General features: G+C 37.9%; 1 protein-coding gene and 1 long non-coding RNA gene across 2 annotated transcripts; one reads left to right on the top strand and one right to left on the bottom strand.

Moving 5' to 3' along the window:
* Window positions 1-546: 546 nt before the first annotated feature.
* LOC122303868 (G-type lectin S-receptor-like serine/threonine-protein kinase At4g03230) lies at window positions 547-5,339 on the bottom strand. Its single transcript, XM_043115861.1, has 8 exons — window positions 3,966-5,339; window positions 3,150-3,611; window positions 2,508-2,678; window positions 2,186-2,394; window positions 1,890-2,100; window positions 1,519-1,756; window positions 1,230-1,380; window positions 547-1,144 (listed from the first exon to the last, which is right to left on the bottom strand). The coding sequence occupies exons 1-8, from the start codon at window positions 5,287-5,289 to the stop codon at window positions 836-838; spliced, it is 3,075 nt and encodes a 1,024-aa protein (XP_042971795.1). The 5' UTR covers window positions 5,290-5,339; the 3' UTR covers window positions 547-835.
* Window positions 5,340-8,732: 3,393 nt separating this feature from the next.
* On the top strand, window positions 8,733-9,737 carry LOC122302503. Its single transcript, XR_006240474.1, has 3 exons — window positions 8,733-9,415; window positions 9,505-9,593; window positions 9,722-9,737. It is a non-coding gene; the product is annotated as an uncharacterized LOC122302503 (long non-coding RNA).
* Window positions 9,738-23,377: the final 13,640 nt, after the last annotated feature.

A 23,377-nucleotide genomic window follows, 5' to 3' on the forward strand; every position in this document is an offset into this window, starting at 1 on the left:
TTCCAATAACGATATTTTTCAAAACTTCGTTCGAACAAAAGATTTCCGTAAATATATTATCTGTTTGAACAGTTAAAATTTTTCTTCAAACAAAAGTCACTTCAAAATGTGTTTTTCGAACGGATTCAGTCAGAGATGGTTGTTAGTTCGAATTAACATTTCCTGTTATTTGAATAGTAATTTTTTCATTCGAACTTCATTCTGAGACGAAATATTTTTGTCTAAAAAAAAATTTCCCAATCTAAAGGTTTCGACTAGTTCCATCCAATTTAGTCCATAAAAATACTTTTTGGAGACAAAATTCAATTTTTTTCTCCGAAAACCTTCTGAGACGGTCTTTCTGAGACAAAATAGAGACAACAAATTTTCGTCTCCAAAAACTTCTAGGAACGAAATTCTGATTTTTTTAGACAAATTTTTGTCTCAAAAAACCAATTCTCTTGTAGTGTATTATAATTAAAATAACAGCTATAATTAAAATCCATATTTAAAATATAAACAGCTTATTAATGCCATAAAATCCGATAAAATTGATAATACAAATAATAATAATAAGATAATTGTATAATAATATGAAAATCGAAAGATAAATTTGTTCGTGTTCAATTCCTAATAATATCTGGGTGCGGTTATTACAACAGTACTACATTTCCAGCACAATTGCAGGTAAAACCAAAGTTAAGCAGTATACAAGCAGCAGAACAGTAGGGGAATACACAATGCTTCAGACTACAATTTTAAACAAATCAAGCAATAATAAGTGAACCACATAGCTAACTAATCACAGAGCAAGCTTCAGGGTGCTTCGCATCCAACACAATCTGAGAATCATACATTATTTTGTTTCTCCTAGACTACCAGTTACTTCTGTACGTGTGTCTAGTCTACTAGAAGAACTAGCTGTGCTAGAAAGGTCTCTCCTTGGAGTTGGAAGAAAAGCTGGTTTTTTCGGAGTTGGAACTGTCGCAGTTTCACTGTCAAGCATGGTAACAACATTGGACATGGTAGGACGGTCATTTGCGTCATCTTGAACGCATAAGAGTGCAATGTTAGCACACTTCACGAACTGGTCAGCATTGCAAACTTCATGCAGTGTCTGGTCCATTAAATCCAACACCGTGTTTCCTACCCACAATCTCCATGCCTGAGACATTTGTTAAATAAGTTGGTAGGAAGTATAAAGTCAGTAATAATAATAATAATAATATATGAAAATCCAACATGCTTACATATCCTATAAGGCTCATGGCTTGTTCTGACTGATAAAATCGTGTGTTCTTCTTTCCACTTATAATCTCAAGGAGAACAACGCCAAAACTATAAACATCAGATTTGACTGAGAAAAGTCCATCTAACGCGTACTCTGGAGACATATAGCCGCTGCATTACAATGATTATCAGTGCATGGATAAGTTGGCACTTGTATGCCTTTTGTCTAACAGGATTTACGATATTGAAACTTGTGATACAATAGAGAAAAATCAGCTTCCACAAGTATGCTGTCTAGGAGAAACTTACTAAGTTCCAACTACTTTGGTCGTGTTGTCCCCAGTTTCTTTGCCTCCAACAATCCTTGCCAAGCCAAAGTCAGATATTTTGGGGTTCATCTCCTCATCTAGAAGAATGTTGCTGGTTTTCAGATCTCTATGGACAATCCTTAATCTGGAATCTTGGTGAAGATAAAGAAGTCCTCGAGCTATTCCCAAGATGATGTTGAATCGAATCTTCCAGTCCAAAAGCACGCTTAGCTTTTGATCTTCATGTTTTCCATTATGCATTGAAGATAACAATTTCAGCAACAGTAACAAGTCAGCTTTACTCAAGGCAAGATTCAGTTTATCAAGCAGACAAGCACTGGAGAAAATCAGCAATTCGGTTTAGAAACTAACCAAATATAAATGAGTCTAAGCTTTTGTTCGGCATGTACTCATAGAGCAAAATCTTTTCATCTCCTTTTATGCAATACCCTCGAAGTCTAACAAGATTTCTATGTTGGAGTTTGGCAATCAACACGACCTCATTTTTGAATTCCTGTAAGCCCTGTCCAGAGACACTTGAGAGCCTCTTTACAGCAATTTCTTGACCTCCTGGAAATGTGCCCTGGGACCACGTTACCATACTCAGAATGTTACCACCTAACTTGCATTCATGAACATGAAATATAAATCAATGTTTCTGAAATTACCTTATACACAGGCCCATAGCCCCCCTGTCCAAGTTTGTTTTCATCTGAGAAGCTATCTGTAGCAGCTACTATGCTTTCCAAGTCAAAAAAGGGGACATCTATGCCTTCATCTTCTTCTTTGATCTCACCCGAGTCAATCAAATCTTTGACATGTCTCTCACTATGTAATGTGTGAAGTGCTCGATTTCTTTGATTACTTCTTCTGTTTGCTGTGTTCCGAAGGCAATCGTGCTTATTATTTAAACTAGATAAAAGAAATAACTGGTTTTATTTTGATTTAAATGGACAGAACTTGAGGTTACCTATAGCAAAAATCAGTTACCTTGCGTTTTGGCAATCTTTTTTCTCCATATATACATGCCTATGATGATACATGTAAGAGCAATCACACATGCTAAAGTTGTCACAACAACCAGAAGCAATTTCACATTGCTTTCTGAAGACTCTATCAAAGGCTTAGGAGAAGCACCTTGTACAAGAGGAGAATCACTTTCTACATGGAAGAAAGAAGAAATTAGTGTCACTTCAATATGTATAACAGAAAATAACTTGCCAGGAGAGTTAACAAGTTCAAATGGAAAAATCAGAGGATAAGTCAAATTCAACAGTATTTTCATTGCATAATTCATTGTTAGTGCAAGGTATTCAGATATTGCTGAAGAGTATTTTAAAAATTATAGGAAACATCCCAGTTGCTAAGGTAAAACTAGGTGTGATAGTACATAAAGAAAAAGAAAAGCTTTTGGAAAGCAGGATATATAGCATGAGTTGAACAGTGAACTATTCAGCGCAATGGAGCATGTTTTGGGTCTAATTATCATAATTGATAAAACAATAAAATGATTTTGAGTAGGACAGTTCCCCCGTTGCAAATTTGCTATACCATCGCAATGATCTTATTCTATTTTAACTAGCAGAGCAACAATACTCTGTAAGATGCATATAACATAGTGTCCTAACTAACCTTTGGTACAATTTAGATTTGAACCATTCCATCGGAAGTTCAGGTTGCAAAGGCAACTCTTTCCATGTCCTCTTGGATTGCAAGTTGATTGTGGCCAATCCTTGCAGTCTGCCAATGAAGAACAGGATGGTTCCCCCGGTGGATCCCAACTAATCTCCATTTCATCTTCAACTTCCGAACTAGACTTGCCCGAACTATCATCGCTCACATGAAATGGCGATGACGGATTGAGCTTCAGATCTCGTGTTGGATTTCTAGCATTAGGACGGATTGAAAAGTTTCGCGTACTTGGATTGATACTAGTTACGCGATAGTTGCCGCTGGTAGCGTTGAAGCTGACCTGGCCAGAGGACATGTTGCAGTAAAAACTGAAGTACGTTGTGTCACCACAATTTCGACTGGTGCTCAGCGGATAGGGGATCATGTTTGTGCCACAAGGCTCACAATTCCTTGCAGCCGTTTCTGCAGATGTATGGAGCATGATATAGTTATTATACACTGAAAAATGAACTTTAGCCCACCTAGTGTTATAAACATGGCTAGATTATTATAGGTAGCAAGCTGCTTGAAATATAACAACTTGTGTAAACACACTGGTAGCCCAAGGGTAACTTAATGTCTTAATTTTTCAATTTTCTCCTAAAAATTTGCATCGAACTATGGATTTCGAGGGTAACTTAACGTCACAATCAAGCATAATATAGAGATTAGTGCCATACATTTAAAAAATATAACAAAAATTTATTTCCAAAATATGCTTTGCCACAGTAGCCAAATCAGGTAATTCCAGCATATTCAAATATGTGAAAGGAGTACCTATATCAGATTCAGCTACGCGGACGAAGAGGTCGAGACCATGGCCTGTGTACTCCTCTTGAAGATTACGCACTTCCTCCGTCCAAATTGAGCAGTTGTTGGTATTATTAGTAGTACCGATTCGGCCTTTCCTTTCTCCTCTATATGTATATGAGTAAGCCTGGCACCGGGAGCTGTCAAGGCACAACTTTCTGCATTTTTCTTCATCTTCTACCAACTCCGTTTTATCTGGGTCGATCACTTTCATCATCTTTAAGCTCAAGAACTTGTCTCTTGGGCTGAGTGCTGGCGAAATTCTGGTACACCCACCAGAAAAATCTCTAGCTTTCCAATCCTCCGGATTACTAGGCTTGAACCCCGGCAAACATTTGCATATTAACCTATTGTTAATATTGCAGCTGCCAAATTTTCCGCATGCATCGTAAATGCTACAGTTGTTTTCCGGTACCCCCAACACCAAAGAGCAATTATACCAGTACTGTAACTGCCCTGAGTTATCCATCACCAACCTTGACTCTTGGATCCAGCGGTCAGAATCGCTGGAATATGATAGTAAGGTAGCTATGGCATCACGCATCTCATCCGAACCGAGGAACTCACTTTTACTTACCCAGTATTCATCCAAATTTTTTGAAACGACATACCGATCCCTTTCTTGTAGCTTAAACTTGAAGATTCCAGTTCCCGGGTTTGCCCTTCCTATCCACGAAACCAACTCTAGGTCTTCCACCATTTTCATACCCGGAAGAAACGTATCAGTTGGATATTTAAAACTCTCCCACAGATCAAGCACGCTGCCATTAACAACATGATCGGTTAAGACCAGGTTTCCAGAATCCTTGAGTTTCACATCCCGACTTTTAGAGGTGGTTCTACGGATATTAGTAGACCAGTAATAATTCTGATTGCCAGTGGTGTCCGACACCCTGAGGTTTCCATTTTCGTCGGTTCCAAAAACCCCCGTGGAACCCTTCGGTATCGGGTTGTCACGGTTGGCAATCCACACAACAATAGTTTGATAAGAACAACTGTGATACCATATCCCGACGAACCTCACGCCGCTAGAGTTTCCCAGAGGAGTAAAGAATCCCAGTTCAAACTTCCCTCCAGCGGAGATAAGAGTTGTTCCATTGTCTGTAATCTGCTCGCCGAGCTTCAAAATGTCTCTAGCCTCGGAATATGAAGCAGGGGAACACAAGAAGTACACGTACAAAAAGAAGAAGATGTAAGACAGCAATCGTTTAACAGTTTTACGAAGAAAGTAGCTGGGAGTTGAAACAGGAATTCTCGTTGTGATTTTGAACATGCTGAAGTTGCTTATCATCTGGCGGACAGAGCTTCTATCGAAGCACGTTCTTTCTTTCCAGCCGAACTGCAAGAGATAATCGATACATATACTTTATAATAAAAAATAATTTGTATAATATTAATTTATTAATTTATTTTTATTAAATTTTTTATAAAGAAAACATTTCTCTTTTTTGTAAACTTTTAAATTAAAAATAATTCTAAAAACAAAATACAAAAGTTGTACATCTATCCATGTAACGCTCTAGTACCGCATGAGTAGTAGAGTTACTTCTTGTAACTTAAAACTCATATTTTATCATGATATTTATAGACTCCAAAATATAAAATCATCAAAATACTACAAAATCTAGTAATAAAATCCGACAATCTCCAAAAATATTTTGAGTAATCCATTATAATTAAATAATCATCTCACCTATGCTCCATAATCCTGATCCTTAGCTGAAACATTCAAAATCATTTGAAAAATATTGTGTAGATAAAAGGATGAGTTATCAACAACTCAATAAGTAGAGAACATATACTAGTATGCAAATATGAGCACTTACAGAGTTCAGAATATAGAACAAAAACACTTTTTAGTTTTAGAATGAAGAGTCAAAACATGTTATCAAAAATATCAGAGCGAATGTTCAATAATGTTTTTATTCAAAATTCTTTTGGCACAACATAACTTAAACATCACATCAGAATAGAATTTCATATTTAACCCCCGTAGTAGAGTTGTGTAAACCCCGGTGGCTAATCGAGCAAAAACAGAATATGAATCTTCCACTTGTTATTCTCAAAACCCTGAGTGTGCACACATGAAAGACCACACAGAAAACCACTTTACTTCCAAAGTGGGTGCACTGGAAACAGAAAAGTTGGTACCAACTCGAACAAAGGCTACAGTTTTACACCTGTAGTAAGGTCAGAATATAACAGAAATAGAAACAGAATGTCATATCAGAGGTTTTCAGAAATCACATCATATTATATGAGAGTACAAAATATTTTCAAAATATAACAGAATCAAATCACAAAAATATTATTTGTGCACAAAAATTCATATTTGCTCTCTTTTGCACAGTTCAAAAATAAAATACTAAAATAACTCATGTCTACACCAGTCATGCTAGAAAAATTACTTTATTCTTATACAAAATTTCACGAGTAATGCAAAACAAATAATTGAGGTGTTTCAAAATTATTTTCATAACAAAATATGCATACTTTTCAAAAATCAACCTCATTACATTTTTTTTTTAATGCAAAGTCTAGCATGGAAACCTCGCTTACCTAAACTTCTTAATCTTTCGAAATTTTCCTTAACACTACTAAGCAAATATTAATCGTCACCTATAAAATAGTCATGTAATTTCCGTAAATTTACAATCGATCACATATTTCAATATTTAAGCCTAAGATGCTAAAATAACCTATTTTAATTCCTCGAGAATCTAAATTCTCAAAATTCCTAAAATACTATCATTTTCCAAAACCATCAATTATACACTTAAAATACTTAATCTAATTCCAACTTAAACATCAGTCTATTAAAGAAATCAAGATCCAACCCATTTAAAAGAATGAAAAGTCATTTAAATAAAACTATTACCCAACTGAAGATAATTTCGATTTCGAATTCAACCCAAAAATATTTTACTTCAAAATAATTTAACCTAACACACTAAAAAGAATAACAAAAAATCCAAGTAGAAACAAGATCACAAGAATAAATCTTTAAAACACCATGTTTTAAAAACTGAGAGCAAAACTGTCATTTCATAGAAATTCATACTTCAGGAGAAGCCTTACGGGAAGGCAACAAAATTATTCCTATTTAAAAACTAGATTTAATATAAACTCAATAAAATAACATGCAAGGGCTAAAGTTGAACTTTAGAGCACCATTTTCTGAAGTTAAAACCATAAAACCATTTGACTGAAAAAACTCACCGAGAGACAGGAAAACTTGCAACAGAGATTCGGAAATGGCACAGTTATATGTCGACAGCGAGGCCTAGAGCAGCGGCAGCACTGGGCTGTGAGTGGTGAGCCAATTAGAGTGGCTGAGCTACAGAGAGAGAGAAATGAAGATAGAGAGAGAGAGAGAGAGAGAGAGAGAGAGAGAGAGAGAGAGAGAGAGAGAGAGAGAGCGACATGAGGGAGGGAGATTACACTCACCGTGAGATGCGACGGACCGGGGGATGGCACAGGCAGAGGTTTTGTGGTTGCCTAGGTGGTTTCCAGCGAGAACGATGGCTGTCCAAGGAGGGAACGCGGCTTGCTTTCTCTCGGTAATGCTTTATATTTTAGATCCAAAACATAGGCCTCCTTGAACGCCTGAAGGCAGCAAGCAAGGGGTTCACGGCACAGGGTGCCAGCAGTTTGGGGTGGCTTTCGTCATACGGAGATCTCGGCACGTGAGATTTTAGTTTGGGCGGTTGCTGCGTGATGGACTGGATTTGCCGTTTTGGGTTGTTTGCGATTAGAATGGATGCATAGAGGTGCAAGGCAGGGGCTGGGCTATGGTGTTGCGTGGCCATGGAGAATGAGCTAGGGAGGGTTGGTTTCTTTCTTTCGGTAAGACCAGATGCAGCGGCAGAGGACTTTGGGTCACAACAATGTGGGTCTACAGTTTGTTGCAGTTGCATGGTGGTTCTATGATGGTGCTGGCCGGTGCAAGGATAGCGACGGGAGAGGTTTGACTTTGGATGAGGCTAGCTGCTCGGGGCAGATCTCGGTAGTGTTTGCAGTGGATTTGCCTCACTGTAGCTGCTCGGGGATGCAGAAACAGAGGTGGTACCAAACGGCTGAGAAGGTTGGGGTTGTGACTGACTAGGTGGTGGGTTTGCAATGTTTACAGTAGGGGAGAAGGAGGGGGCGGGTACTCTGTACATAGCGGGAGGTTGCAGCTTGAGGTTTCTTCATGCGAGAAAATCTAACCATAGTATAATTAGGGAACCAAAAATAAACACTAGGGAAAGAGACGTGTAGGAAGAGGGAAACGGACATGATCGATAGGACTGTTCATCCGGGCCGGTTTTTATCCGGACCAGCCCGGAACCCGCAAAACCGGATTTCCGGTTGCGGTTTTCGGTCCGGATGAAATCCGGGTCGGACCCCGCATTTACAAAACCTGATACATCCGGTGCGGACCTGGGTATGAAACCCGGGTTCCGTTTTATAACCCGGTTAATCGGGTTTGTATAAAAACTTCAAAAAACCATCTCTCTCTCTCTAACACACGAAACCCTAGCCGCCCCCATAATCTCCTTCATTCTTCACTCCCCAACTCCCCGACCATGATCTCTCTGTCGCGGTCTGAGAGTCTAGTGCCGACCATGATCTCTCTGTCGCGGTCTGAGAGTCTAGTGCCGATGCCAAAAACCTTCTCTCTCTCTCTCTCTCTCTCTCTCTCTCTCTCTCTCTCTCTCTCTCTCTCTCTCTCTCTCTCTCTCTCTCTCTCTCTCTCTCTCTCGGTGAACCCTAGCTTTGTTATGTGCATATTTTCAACCCTAACAAGCTTCGTCTACCCGAGGGCTGAAACCCTAGGGTTTTGGCCGCCATGTCTTTTTCACTGCCGTGTCTGTCTCAATCACCGGTGACCTTTTGGTAAGTCTCTCTCCTGATCTGTGAACAATGAATGTAAATGTGTTAGATCTAGTGATTTGGTGAACTGGGTCTCTTGCTTGGATAGATCTGGTAGATCTAGTGAAATATCGAGTGGGAGTTTCAAGGTTTTTTTGGGATTTCTCTTTTTCTATCTTAGTGGGTTTTTTTTTTTTTTTTGGGTTCGGTTCTTGTTCTTTATTTCTTTTTTTCCTTACAATCTGAACAAATCTCGATAGATTTGAAGAGATTTTGTTTAGATTTGAGTCATTAAGAAAATCTCGGTTCTTGTTCTTTATTTCTTTTTTTTTTTCGAATGGTTGTGCTAGCATTTAAAGTGTTTGGTAGGTTTGCCTTGTTAGGGCTTACTTTGTTATAGGTAGTTTCGCCTTCTTCCCTGAATCTTGTGTATGTTGATACCTTATCCCCTTTGCTCTGTCCATTTATATATTCTGTAGGAGGAAAAGGGTTCGAGCGAAATTGTCTTCAAGGCAATGGGAAGAGCCATTAACAAGACCGTGACAATTGTGGAGTTAATAAAGGTTCTATTTACTTTTTGCATACAGCAGACAATTTGGTTTTTCTTATTGGGTCGAAATATGCTTCAATTGGATCTTTTATTTTCATGCAGAGAAGAATTGTTGGCCTTCATCATAATACTTCAATTGGATCCACCGACATAACTGATACATGGGAGCCCCTAGAGGAAGGCCTCCTTCAGTAAGAGCAGTTTGAGCTTTATCTCAAGAATTGTTGCAGTCACAAGTTTCATGATAAGCAGTACATTCCTATTCATGGGTTATGTATGATTATAGATGTTGCATGACTTATTCTCTAATCTTTCACAGATTGGAAACCACTGATAATAATAACCCTTTCAAAGAAGGAACTGAATACATCCTCTGTTGGGTGAGTTTTTAATTTTATTGTTGAATGCAAATTGGTAGGTGTTGCCTTTTTTTGCTGCTATATTGTTGGAATTTTGTGTATATGCTTGCAAGATAGAAACTGAAAGCATTCCAAAATTCTAATTGTTAAAGCTATTGTGGAGGTTTATTAAATTCTTGAAGTTTTTTGTGAGATAAATTTGCAGTGTTGGTGATATGTCGTGATTTATTTTTGTCACCATTTTTTTCATGTTGCTTTTCATCTAGGAGACTCATAATTTCTCTTAGTACCTGGTTGCTGAAGTTTTTGAACTGTTGTGTCATGGTTACACATGTATTGCATTGGTAGGACTGGAAGCGTTAGTTGCTTTGCAAGTTTTGTAATTTGTACTATGGTTTGGTTGGTGTAGCATTAGGAAAGTATGGTTTGGTTGGTGTAGCATTAGGCACTTTCCTTACTTCTAATGCTTTATCTTCTTTCCTTTTATGTTTTTCAACAACAGAATTGCAGGGCTTTGGTAAAAGCTTATGAGATGAACCCATTGATTCATCTTCCGTTTGGGTGGCTACAGCAAATGGACTAGTTTTATTTTGGTGTGATTAAATCACATGGAAGACTATGTTATTGATATGTAACTCATCTTGGAATTTTATATTTTGTAATGTAATTTTATATTGTGTAATGTAATGTAATTTGTAGTGGATTGCATGCATTTAAGTTTTTCATTTTTATATATTTTATTATTCTGGACAATGGTAGTTTATATATTTCACAAAATATAGGCTTTTATAAAATTAAAAAAATGATGATGATTTTCAACAGTTTTCTTTTAATTTCTATAATAAATATAGGCTTTTACATAAAAGAGAATTATGCTTATGTTGCTTATTTTAAAAAAAACTGAGAGAATTATGCTTATGCTTTTCAACATGGATTTTTCTTAAAAAATTATAGGTTTTTATTAAAAAGAAAAAAAAACGGGTTGAACCCGGAACCTGGAATCCGGGTTTTATAAAACCCGGATTCATCCGGATTCCGACCCGGATGTGACCTGGGATGACATGGGCCGGGTTTCAGCCCGGATTTGAAATCCGGGTTGCGGTCCGGATAAATCCGAATTCCTGGGTTTGAACCCGGATGAACAGCCCTAATGATCGAAGCGTGCAAGTGGAGTCTATGAGACTGTGTGTGAACTTGTTCAACACGTGAAAAAAAATAAAGTGATGAAAATAAATAAATAAATAAATGGACTCTTTTTTGAATTTTGGATCTCAACTTAAACCTAAAAAAATAATCTAACTTGTTTAAAAAAATTATCTCAACCTATAAAAGATTTTTAACTTAGACATCAAAATATTAGAACCATAGTCTATATTTTGGTTTTCTGCTCCATGCTTTACGAAAGTTTCCTTTGGGTATTTTTTTTGTTTCTTGCGCCTAGGGTTCACCCATGGTGGCCCTCGCCCTGGTGGCCTCTTCACCAGCGGGGTCTCTTGCAGAGGGTGCTGGCCCTCGATCTTATCTCCAGGTGGTATCGCATCAGGTGGCTTCCTCCTTCAAGCTTCCTATGAGGTACCCGGTGGAGGTGAATGGAGAGCCCGGATTTATTTTCTCTGACGTAGAGATGTCGAAAGAGGTTGACGATTTTTAGTTTGATCTGGTGGTTAAGTTTATGAGGGCTCGACCTTCCATTGATACGATTAGGAGGAATATATTGACCTCGTGGGGTCAATTGGAGGCGAGAGAGGCATGGATGATTCAGGGTCAGGTGTTTCGCCTTTTCCATTGGATGAAGGATTTCGATCTGAAGAGAGAATTTGCCTTTGCACCTCAATGGATATTTTTGCCGCATCTGCCTATGCATATGTACATGCTTGATTGTTTACAGACTTTGGCCACTCGATTTGGGAGATTTTTAGGCACGGATAATGCTACGTTGCACAGGATGCGTGCATTAGGGGCAAGGATTTGTGTAGAGATTGATTTACAGGAGGATCCTGTCCAGGAGTTTCCGATCGTAGTTACCAGTAATAATACAATTTGGCAGGAAGTCCATTATGATAAGCGTGGGTTCTACTGCTCCAAGTGCTATCGCCAGGACCACACTGCTGTGGTTTGCCGAGTTGGGGTCAAATGAAATGATGGGATGGGGAGGGATGGCACACGTTAGGCTCAAAAAAATACGTGGAAGGAGATGGGTGCAATTCTGATTCTGGATAAGGGCGCTAGGAAAGATAGTGAGTTTAATGTTCAGGCTACACTGTTGTTTGAGAATGTGACTGGGAGGGATGGCTATGAGGGGTTGAAGTTTGTCTAGGATACCCAAGGCGAACCTAGTGGGGTTCGAAATGAAACGGAAGGTGATGATATTGCTGTGGTTGGAGTGGTGACAGTTTTGAGGGATGCTTCTAGGGAAACTGGGTCCATTCGGGATGGGAAGGGGGAGGATGGTGAGGCTTTGACAACAATGGTTGGGGCTGGGGAAGTGGTTGAGTTGGTAGGAGTAGAATATTTCAACGAAGCCAATTATTGAAGAGGTGATGGACAATAATAATGTAGTGTTTGCTCAGTCTTAGCCATTGATTGGTGGGGGCCAGGGTAGTGACAAGATGGTTGTGCTTCTAGAAACTGACTAGCCACAGTGTAGTCGAGAGGAGGATTTATGTCCTATGTTGTAAGTGGAAGGTGCATATGGTATGGAAGGAGACCAATTGGATATTGTGAATGCACTACTGGAAATGGAATGCATGGGTCAAGGGAGGGTGGCTGGTCTCACTGAGAATGTTCATGAAATGGAGTATTTATTGGAGGGGGAAGAAAGGGGTGGCTTTCAGCCTTTCTCATAGGCTAAGACATATGACTCAGACCCAGGATCACATATTTCACAAGGGAGGGAACATGGGAAAATTGTGGTTCGTCATTCTCAATAGGTTGCAGCCCGTGTCTCCAAACTTAACTAATGTTTGAAAATTTTATGGTCTGGAATGTGTGTGGGATAGGCACATCAAGGAGAAGGCTGAGGAGTTTGGTTAGGAAATTTAATGTGGCAATTGTGGGGATTTCTGAATCATTTACAAAGGCTAGTAGATTGCCTCACCTGACGATGTTGTTGGGCTTACCAAAATATTGTAGCAATGCGGCAGTTAATGGTAAATTATGGGTTCTTTGGAGTGATACCTATGAGTTTGAAGTTTTGTGGATGGACGCACAGATGATCACTGGCTGGTTGCGAATGGGACAAGAGTCTATGTTAGTCACTTTTATCTATGCGAAGTGTATGCCAACAGAGCATCGGGAGCTGTGGTCAAGCTTAAAGGTCTTTAAAAACATGGCCTCACCATGGATTGTAGCAGGAGATTTTAATGTGATACATAATGATGGAGAACGGGTTGGAGGAAATCCCAAACCTCTATCTTCCATGGAGGAGTTCAATGGGTGTATTGATAGTTGCGGACTCATGGATTTGTAGGCCATGGGGAATTGTTTATTGTGGTGCAATGGTCATACAGGTGTTTCTCGTAGTTGGGCGAGACTGGACAGAGTTCTTATCAATGCGCAGCTAGCGTCCTTGTATCCGAATGCTTTTTTGGAGTACCTGGGTAGGAAGTCTTCAGACCATAGCCCATTACTCATTCAGTTCCAGAATCCAGTCGTGAGATATAGGCCTACACCATTTCGGTTCCAGAATATGTGGTGTGCCCATGAAGAGTTTCTGTCATGCGTGGAAGGGATACGGGCAAAGCTAGTGCAATCTACAGGACTCCTTTGGCTTGCAGAAAAGCTAAAAAAAACTAAAGTTGCCCTCCGGGCATGGAACAAGCATACATTTGGCAGGGTGGACCAACATATTAAGGAATTGGAAGTGCCAATGGCATCCTTGGAACTTTAGCTTCAAGCGAGTTTTGACTAGAACACAGAAGATGAGCTAATCTTAACAAAAATGGAGTTGGACAGCTGTGAGCATCGGGAAGAAATAAGGCTATCGCAGCTAGCCAAGAAAAAGTGGCTCCTGGACGGTGACTAAAATTCTAAATATTTCCATGCTATTGTTAATTAGTAGAGGAAGAGGAATATGATTACGTGCATGACCTTAGAAGATGGGAACAGGTTGGAGAATCCTGAACAGGTGCACCAAGGTGCCGTTTCTCACTTTTAGGCGTTTCTATCTCAGTCGAGTCATGTTGAGGAGCTAGATTTCTCTTCACTAATTGAGGCAAATATTTCTAATGAAGAGAACTCAATCCTATGCCAAGTCCCTTTGGAAGTTGAGGTCTTGGCTACTTTACATTCTATGCCTAAGGAGAGTTCACAAGGGCCGGATGGTTTTGGGTCTGGATTTTATTTATCTTGTTGGAAGATTGTGAAAGCAGATGTGGTGACGACGGTAAGAGAGTTTTCATGGGTGCCTCTTTGCCACGATTTTATTCATCGTCGTATATTGTTTTGATCCCGAAGGTGGAGGTACCAAAAAGCTTCGATAAATTTAGGCCTATCAGCTTATGCTCCGTTGCTTATAAAATTTTTTCTAAACTACTAGTTTAGAGGATGACTTGTCTATTGCCCAAATTAATCTCCCATGAGTAGGGAGCCTTTATTCCAGGTTGGAGCATTTTTGAAAACGTTACATTGGCGCAAAAGATGGTTCACTCCTTGAATAAGAAAGTGAAGGGAGGAAATTTGATGTTAAAGATGGACATGGCTAAAGTGTATGACATGGTTGATTGGTCTTTTCTTCTTTGGGTACTTTGGAGTTTTGGGTTCTCGTCACATTTTTGCAGCTTCGTAAAGGATTGTCTTCATTCACCATGGTTCTCTATTATGATGAATGAGACATATGAAGGGTTTTTTAAGCCCTCTCGCAGTCTTCACCAAGGTGACCCCCTATCCCCATATTTGTTCATTTTAATGTAGGAGGTCTTGTCTTGTCTCCTCCGGAAAAATTTTAAGGAGAGACAGTTTGGTTGTTTTACACAGCCTATGCCCCCCCTAGTTTTTCATTTGTTCTCTGCGGATGATTTTTTAGTGTTTGTGAATGGGGAAAAAAGATCTTTGCGTCGGCTTATTAATATTTTTTATTATTATGAGAAGGGTTCGTGTTAATTGATTAATAAGGACAAATCTGCAATTTATTTCTCGAAGTTTATTTCAAGGGCTCGAAGAAGGGGATTGAGATGGTTAACCAGATTTACGGAAGGGAGTTTTCATTTCACATATCTAGGTGTTCCACTTGTTTCAGGTAGACTTACATCAGTGATCTTAGAGCCGTTAGTCACAAGAATTAAAGGGAAGGTTGCTAGCTGGAAATTGAAGTTGCTATCTCAAGAGGGTCGGCTCATCTTAATTAAGCATGTCATATCAAGTATGGCAACGCATTTGTTGGTGGTTTTAAAGGTTCCGCTAGTTGTTTCCTCAAAGCTAAACTCCATTTTGTCTACCTTTTTCTAGGGGGAGGTGAATGGCAAAGCTTGGCGAAAATGGTATGCTTGGGATAAAATTTGTTTGCCTTGCAAGGAAGGAGGTCTTGGCATTCGTAAATTCTCGGATGTTCAACGGTCTTTACACATGAAGTTCACATGGCGGCTCTTATCTGTGGATAATTTATGGACACAATTCTTTCAAGCTAAGTATGTGAGAAATGGCCACTTGTTGTTGATAGAACCAAGGGCCATGGCTTCAAGCTTCTGGAAGTCAGCATTGCAAGTTCTACCAGAGGTCCTGCAGAATTCAAAGATACGGGTCAAGGAGGGGGCTCATCATTTTGGTATGACTGATGGCTTGTAAGCGGGCCACTATATGTGTCTTCAAATTTTATTGAGAATCCTGGATTGCGTATTTAGGACGTTTGGATGGAGAACAGATGGGATGCTGAATGGCTGGTGTAGATGGTTGGCAAGGAAAGGTCACGGGAAATTATACAGTACGTTGAAGCGGGGAAGGAGGGTAGGGATTCCATCATTTGGCAGTCTGCTTGTTATGGTCGTTTTTCCTCGTCAACAGCATGGAAAATTATTCGTTTAAGAGGGGTAAATTAGACAGGGATGGAGTGGATATGGCACTCTGTTGTGCCTAAGAAGATTTCGATTTGAATGTGGAAAGCAAGGGTTAATGGTTTACCTACAGATGATAGAATTCAATCCCTGGGCATTCCGATTGTATCACTTTGTGATTGTTGTTCAATGGGCAATTGTGAATCTATTGATCATGTGTTGGCCGCAGGAGAGTTACCTTCAAAGATCTGGGAGCTAACTGAGATAGCATTGCGACTTTCGTGTCTGGTAAATCAATCGTGGTGGGCAATGATGATGCATTAGTTTTCTTATGCAAAGAAATCATCCCAGTGTGGTGCAATCATAGAGATCCTTCCATGCATTATCACATGGAGGCTTTGGGTGCGTCGTTGTAAGGCAAGGATGGAGGGAACTTTTGAAACGGCAGAAACGGTTTGGCTAGCAATCAAAATTTGATTATAGAAATTGTCGGGTTTGTTTTTACGAGCCAAGTCTATATCAGCAGAGGATATGTCCATCTTGAATGCACTTGATGTTCCCTTATGTAGTGTTCGGAGGTGAAGAGCGCAGCTAATTTATTGGCACAAACTAGTCGAGGGGTGGGTCAAGATTAATGTCGACGAGAGTTGTTGAGGCAATCCTAGGAATTGCAGAGGTAGCGGGGTGATACGGGATCATGGAGGCAATTTCATTGGTGCTTTTTCGGCACATTTTGGTCATTGTACAAATAACATGGTAGAATTGAGAGCCCTTTTACTTGGTGTGAGCATGTGTAGGGACATGGGTTTTACACAAATGGAAATAGAGTGTGACTCAAGGCTGGTAGTCAACTGGCTGTCGGCTAGGAAGTGTTTGAACTGGTACTTGTGGGATTACTGGGACGAGCTTTTTAGTTTGTTAACGGGACTTCATTTCACAGTTGCTCATCAGTTTAGAGAAGGCAATGGGCCAACTAGTTTTCTTGCGCGACAAGGGGAGGAGGGTATTGTGCGATGATACACAGATTAGAGTTCACTTCTAAGAACGTTAAGGGGTATGCTTAGGATGGATAAATTGGGACTGCCACATATTAGAGCTTGAGGATGTGTTAATATTTTTTTCTTTCGTTTTGTATGGATGTTGTTGGTTCTATTTAGTTCCAATGTATTCCTCTGTTATAAGTGAGGGTTTGTTTTTAATAAAATTGGGAATGGGTCACTCATGGACAGGTGGCTCTCATATCTTTCTAAAATATATATATTCAATAATGCAAGAAACAAACTTCATGGTCTCTCGATCGATCGAGGATGAAAAAAGTTTCGTTTGGTTTCTGTTTTCTTTCTCTTATAATCAGATAAAATTCTTATTGGTTAGGGACCATGCATGGTCTCTTAGCACTAGTCATTTTCTAAGTGATTACTACTACACATGATAGCCCATTATTCATGTTCGCTACTAAGACCCTTAGATCACAAAGAATCAGTAATGTTCTTTGACAAGTTTAATTTGGTCCAACTTCGTGGAAATCCCGAGAAGTAGGCGTTTTGACTTTTCATAATGCATTCCTGATAAGAACCAACCAGGCCGCAAAGATGAGTACCAAATTACTCTGCAATATTAATTTCGCAATCTTCAATCCTCCATTCAAATTTAAGGAGGATGATGTAACCCTAGCTATCCATTTTACTTGAATTGAATAGTATATATTTAATGAACAGATTCCAACATCAGTATCATCAATCAGTTTAGCATATCAGCAAACAAATAACAAACTAGCAAATTTAGAAGGAAGTTTAATTTTTAGATCATGCAGTTCATGGTCATCACATCTGGCCTGCCTTTACAACCAACCTCCATTTCATCTTTTATAATATTGGTCCCCGCAACAATGGCTTTACTTATGTGTCCCAAAGTAAAGAGACAAAAATGAGATATATATATATATATATATATATATAATAGACATATCAAACCATAAAAATGTGACCAATCAAACTAGAACTGAAACGCTTGTGTTATTACTTGTACTCACTCTGCTTGCCAATGGTTTTGTCTGCTACTGGGATCAATGGACACCACATGCATGTTGAATCAATGAGTAGTTCCAAAAAGTCCCAGGATGTATGTTCTCCGTTCAGCATTGTATGTTTTATTGAGACTAATTAAGAATTTTTAGTTAAGAGCAATTTTGAGGTTTTCTTTTTTCATTTTTTTTTTCCTTTGAAAGGTCTTTTCATATTTAATTTTTATTTTTAATTAAATAACTCGTGGCAATTAGTTATTGGTGTTTATGTTAAATTTTTGACATATTGTTAGGGAAAAACTAAAAACATGACTTGTTTTGATCGAAGTTGAAAACATAGGTAGTAAAAAGGTTCGTAATTGTTTATATTTAAAAATAAAGTTATTATGAAATCCTAATAACTATTGCAGGGACAGAATCAGCAATTTTATCGAAGGAGGGTCCAATTTTCTAATGTGCGAACACTGTTTAACCTTTATGTTTTACATGGGCATGTAAGGTAAACGGCTGACCAGGTCAAGGTCGTCTGCTATGTGTCTCAATTACATCCTTTTAGCCGTAGTAGAGAATGCAAGTGGGTTGTTCATTTCATCTTTTTCCCTGGTCCCAATATCCTCGTCTTTCACGTGCAAAGATTCTGAAAATGTGGCTTCGCCTTTTCCTCTCTTCCCAGAATATGAACGGCGTCTTTGACTACTTTCGATCCGCTGCGTTTGGAGATATGAATGTTTTATTACGTATTATTTTATTATTATTTATAATCTATTTTCCTATTATTTTATTATTTACATGCGCCCAAGTTGACCACGTCAGCCTGCAAGCAGCTTATGAAGAGATTTATGCAGCTTATAAATAGGCAAGAAATTAATGGCACGTTTCTATCCACAGACGAGATTTTCATAGATGGGCATGATTTTCTACACTAAATGCCGGATCACACTGAACAAAAATAGTGACACTAGTGGAATCACGTGAAACCAATCGTTACAATTTTTGCATGATTGCGGTACACAAAGTTCTTTTTCTTTTTCTAAATTATTGTGGTACACAAAGTTTATTGTAAAAGTTATTTTTATTATAAAACAAATCTATAGGATAGATGAAGCCACATCATTTTATGTAATTATTTTTATGTGATTATTTTATGAATGTAACAATACTCTATATAACTTTTTAAGCATGCACCTTCTAAGAAGGAAAGTGTGAAAATTATTCCCTTGCCTTCTATATTTGTGAAACGGTCCGGCACTTTTCTTTTCTTTTTTCCTTTCTTTTCTCCACAAGTGTAAAATGGCGCCTGCCCTTGTAAGTAGTTCTTTTAAAAAAAATATAAATAATAAATAAATAATAATAAAAAAAGACACAAACCAATTTACAGTCGGACTCTACTCTTTTTCTAGTAAGGCAAGGTTGGAGGAATAAATTGGGTCGGATCAAATTGGAATATAATGGAGTCAACATAAGTGTCGATGACCTGCATTGCAATATATTTGATTTTTAGTGACGGTTGGAAAATTGTGACAGTTCCCAAACCGTCACTAAAAAGTATTTTCCACGACGGTTTTTGAAAATCGTCACTAAAGATAGATGAGATTTTTTTTACGTTCGAATGGAGATAAAATTTATGTTTGAACATTAAGACTACTGACGTGCGAACGTATAATGTTTTGGCGCCAACGTTCGAATGTTAGTTGTAACTTTAACTTATATATGACTCTAATTTAAAAATCATGTGGTTTTTATAGTGCATAATTTGTGAACAAGTCTAAAAAATTGTAATATATATTTACATATACACAATTTGTAAAATATAATTATATATTTATATATAAATATATATAAACAATATATTTGAAGTGTAGTGATTTAGTATTATAGTTGAAAAATCTAACATTAAAGAATATTGAGAATTGAAATTAAAAAACAACAGATATATTAAATAATATTGTTCCTTACATATATTAAAAGCAAAATACAAAATATGATAGAATTTTGTAAACAACACTCAGATGAACATATTGTTCACGAAATTCGTACTCTGTATCTCCTTAGTCAAGGATTCAACCTTCTTGTTAAAGATACGATGGGCTATCTCAGCAACATACTTCTCTATAGCCACACTCTTTCGATTGATATGTGCAGCTAATTGTGAGATCGCCGCATCCACGCAAGCAAGCCGTGCATCTCTCACCGATGTACTCGTTGGCTGATAACTACTACTCCCCACACTGGGCCCAGGTTGCGTCGAAGGAACTAGATCCGCTATAGGGGTGTCTGATGTCGAGAATGCCCCCTCGCCTGTCCAATGCTATGTCGATGCATGGTCATGTTGAGGGGGTTCATCTGCTTTGTGACCAGCTCACCCAGTTGGACTGGCATGCTTCGATCAAGTTATAGCTAGCTGATGATGACACTGTATGGGAGGTTGTCTATGGAGACAATGCTCGCCTCGTAATGAATCATCTCGAAGATGCACAGTGGCAAATCAAGGAGATCTCCACGTGCCACTTGGATCAAAAACTGTGCTCGAGTCCAACTAAATGTGGTCTTATGTGCCACAGGATCCACGTTTGTTGCAACATGTGGAAGAAAAGTAGCAGATGTATTTGGTTGAAGGCATTCTTCCTCTCGATCTGCATGCGGTCTCTCCCAGTGAGAATGTAAAAATCCTCATCTCAGTCATCATCCCGGGCCTCACAGTCAATACCCTAGGCCTCTGAATGGTCTACACCTCCAGCTGATGATGGCTCAATTGGGCCAATAGAAGTGCCTTCACCTGCCTTGAGTGTGCTATGTGCAGATGTAGATGTGCAAATCACAGTTGTGTCGCTAGTCTGAGAGTCAGCTGTAGTCGATGACATCTGGTGAAATATCAAACAACACCACGTACAGTCACGGTTTGAGAGGATGCGTACTGAGGCATGGAGCACATCCACATATAGAACTCCCAAACCATTGAGAGGTATACCTTCCCCCTCAATGTGTAGATATTTCCCCAACCTCTACTGAGGAAGACATCTCTGCGGTTCATCTGCTCCCATCTAAGCTCGTCAAACTGATAAATTAGGACCTCTCACTCCACCATAATAATGCGAGCCTCTATCCGAGTAGTGTCCTTAGTGGCTACTTCCCTCCCCCGTTTCCTGGTATGCAAAGGATGAGCCATATCTTGAAAATAGAAAAGGAAAAAAAATTATTAATAGTATTGATGGAAGAGTAGTATTAATTTTAAACTGCTCTGCATTAACATTCGAACATAATATGACATACGTTTGAACGTTAAGTCAAAATGTTCGGATGTATGTGTTTAATGTTAAAACATAATTACTACTCGTTCAAACGTATAACATACATGTTTGAAAGTTAATTGCATAACGGCTAAAATTTTTGAAATGTGTGCGTTCGAACGTTATTCCTTACACATTCGAACATATGATGCTCAACATAGAATGGCTGATGCTTGACTTAGCCATTCTAAAAAATACTACATTTTGGTCTTAATGGCTGAATGCCACTATAGAAAAGAAGTATACACTTCAAGAAACCTTTCTTTGGTGGCCATTTGGCCAATGGCAACCCGTGGTGGCCAGAAAATCGAGTTGAAACTCTGACCACCTAAATTTCTTAAATATTCTTATTTTTGCATCTAAATCTTAAAAAAAAAAAAAAACATATAAAATGACAAAATATGGATCCCTTCCTTTTTGTGACAGTTGTGGCAGAGTTTGACAGTGGCGGCGACTGTTTTATGGCTACGTTAATGGTGGAGAGAAATGGGAAACGTTTCCCATTTCAATTTTTGGCTTATATACACGATACGTGTGAAATGTGAGTTTGATTAATGCTCAGACGTTAACGTAAAAGTCCAAACGTGTATGAACTTAACATTCGAACATGAAATGAATCATTTGAATGTGATAAAATCATACATTTGAACGAATTATTATATATTATATATTACATATAGTTATTTTATATATATTTCAGTATGTTTGAATATTTTTACGTGACAAAATATAATCTATTATAATATTTTATATATTATAATATATACTACATATATAGAATATAGTTGGTTTTATATATATTATATATATAAAACCAACTATATATATAGTATATTGTCTAAGTATATATAAGTATCTAGTATATTATATAAGTTTATATAATTATAAGTATATATATAGTCTAATACTATATTGTATAAACATATATAGTCCATAATTATACTAGTAAAGTATATAATATATATTATATATATAGTTTAGTATATACTATATGTATAGTATATTATAGTATGTATAAGTATCTAGTATATTATATAAGTTTGTATTATTCTTCATTACTGTCCGAGACTTGTGACATTGCCTCAGCTAATTTTTTCAAGTCCTTTTTACTGGTAATTGATGCTAATTGAGCCTGGAATCTGCTTCTCTGAACTAGAACTTCAGGGGCCTTGGTAATCTTTAAAAGTATTTTTACAACATGATCGTAATTGTACTTTTCCTACCATTTTCAGATACTTGACGGGACAAAAACATAATGTTTTTTAGAGAATGATGAGATTTAATGACATATTCCCACTTCATAATCCAGTTTAATTTGGTTTTAAGGGAGAAAATAAGAAGTGGTGGATAATGTGATAATGAAGGTGGATAATCATTTTGTAATGTAAAAGCCTGTTGTAATGGTGATGTTGTTGCTTGTTGTGCTGAGGATAATCTGATTTGATAGTCTTCTTCTTCATCACTGTCCGAAACTTATGACATTGCCTCAACTAATTTTTTCAAGTCCTTTTTACTGGTAATTGATGCTAATTGAGCCTGGAATCAACTTCTCTGAACTAGAACTTTAGGGGCCATAGTAATCTTTAAAAACATTTTACAACATGATTATAATTGTACATTTCCTACCATTTTACGGAAACTTGGCGAGCCAAGAATATAATGTTTTTGAGAGAATGATGAGGTTTAATGATATATTCCAACTTCATAATCCAATTTAATTTGGTTTAAGGAAGAAAAGAAGAAGTGGTGGACAGTGTGATAATGAGGGTGAATAATCATTTTGTAATGTAAAAGCCTGGAAACTTTCCTGAAAAGGAATAGGAAGAATGAGAGACTCTAATCCAAACTGATCCCACCATATTAGGAACTATCGCGTGAATGTTTTAATTTCATGTAATTTGTCAAAATGAAAAAACCAGGAAAGGTCAAATTCTTGTTCTGTCTTAAAAACGTTTTTATCCATATGTACTGATAATCATTATAATCAAAATAGGGAGGATCATATGGCTGAGAAAATCTTCTTGTCAAATTCGATTAGTCATAAATTATAAGCCGTTAAATAAAGTTTTACAGTAGATTAGGTACCCTATTCCTCATAAAAAAAGATTTATTATCTCGACTTTATGATGTCACTATATTTTAAAATTTGATATGAAAAACGGATTTTTACAAATCCAAATTGCTGAAAAAGATAGATATAAAATTACATTTACAGTTTTATTTGGATATTATGAATGGAATGTTATGCCTTTTGGATTAAAAAATACTCCTAGTGAATTTCAAAATATCATGAATGAAATATTTACACCTTTCACACAT

Source organism: Carya illinoinensis, chromosome 3 (assembly GCF_018687715.1).
Source record: "Carya illinoinensis cultivar Pawnee chromosome 3, C.illinoinensisPawnee_v1, whole genome shotgun sequence".
In the NCBI taxonomy this organism is placed as follows: Eukaryota; Viridiplantae; Streptophyta; class Magnoliopsida; order Fagales; family Juglandaceae; genus Carya; species Carya illinoinensis.

Bases quoted from the DNA above. Each gene is read 5' to 3' on its own strand.
- LOC122303868 (XM_043115861.1), bottom strand. From the start codon at position 5,289: ATGATAAGCAACTTCAGCATGTTCAAAATCACAACGAGAATTCCTGTT. The intron at 3,612-3,965 runs GTACTCCTTTCA...ATACATCTGCAG, and splicing joins CGTAGCTGAATCTGATATAG to AAACGGCTGCAAGGAATTGT. The intron at 1,757-1,889 runs GTTAGTTTCTAA...GAAAACATGAAG, and splicing joins CTTAGACTCATTTATATTTG to ATCAAAAGCTAAGCGTGCTT.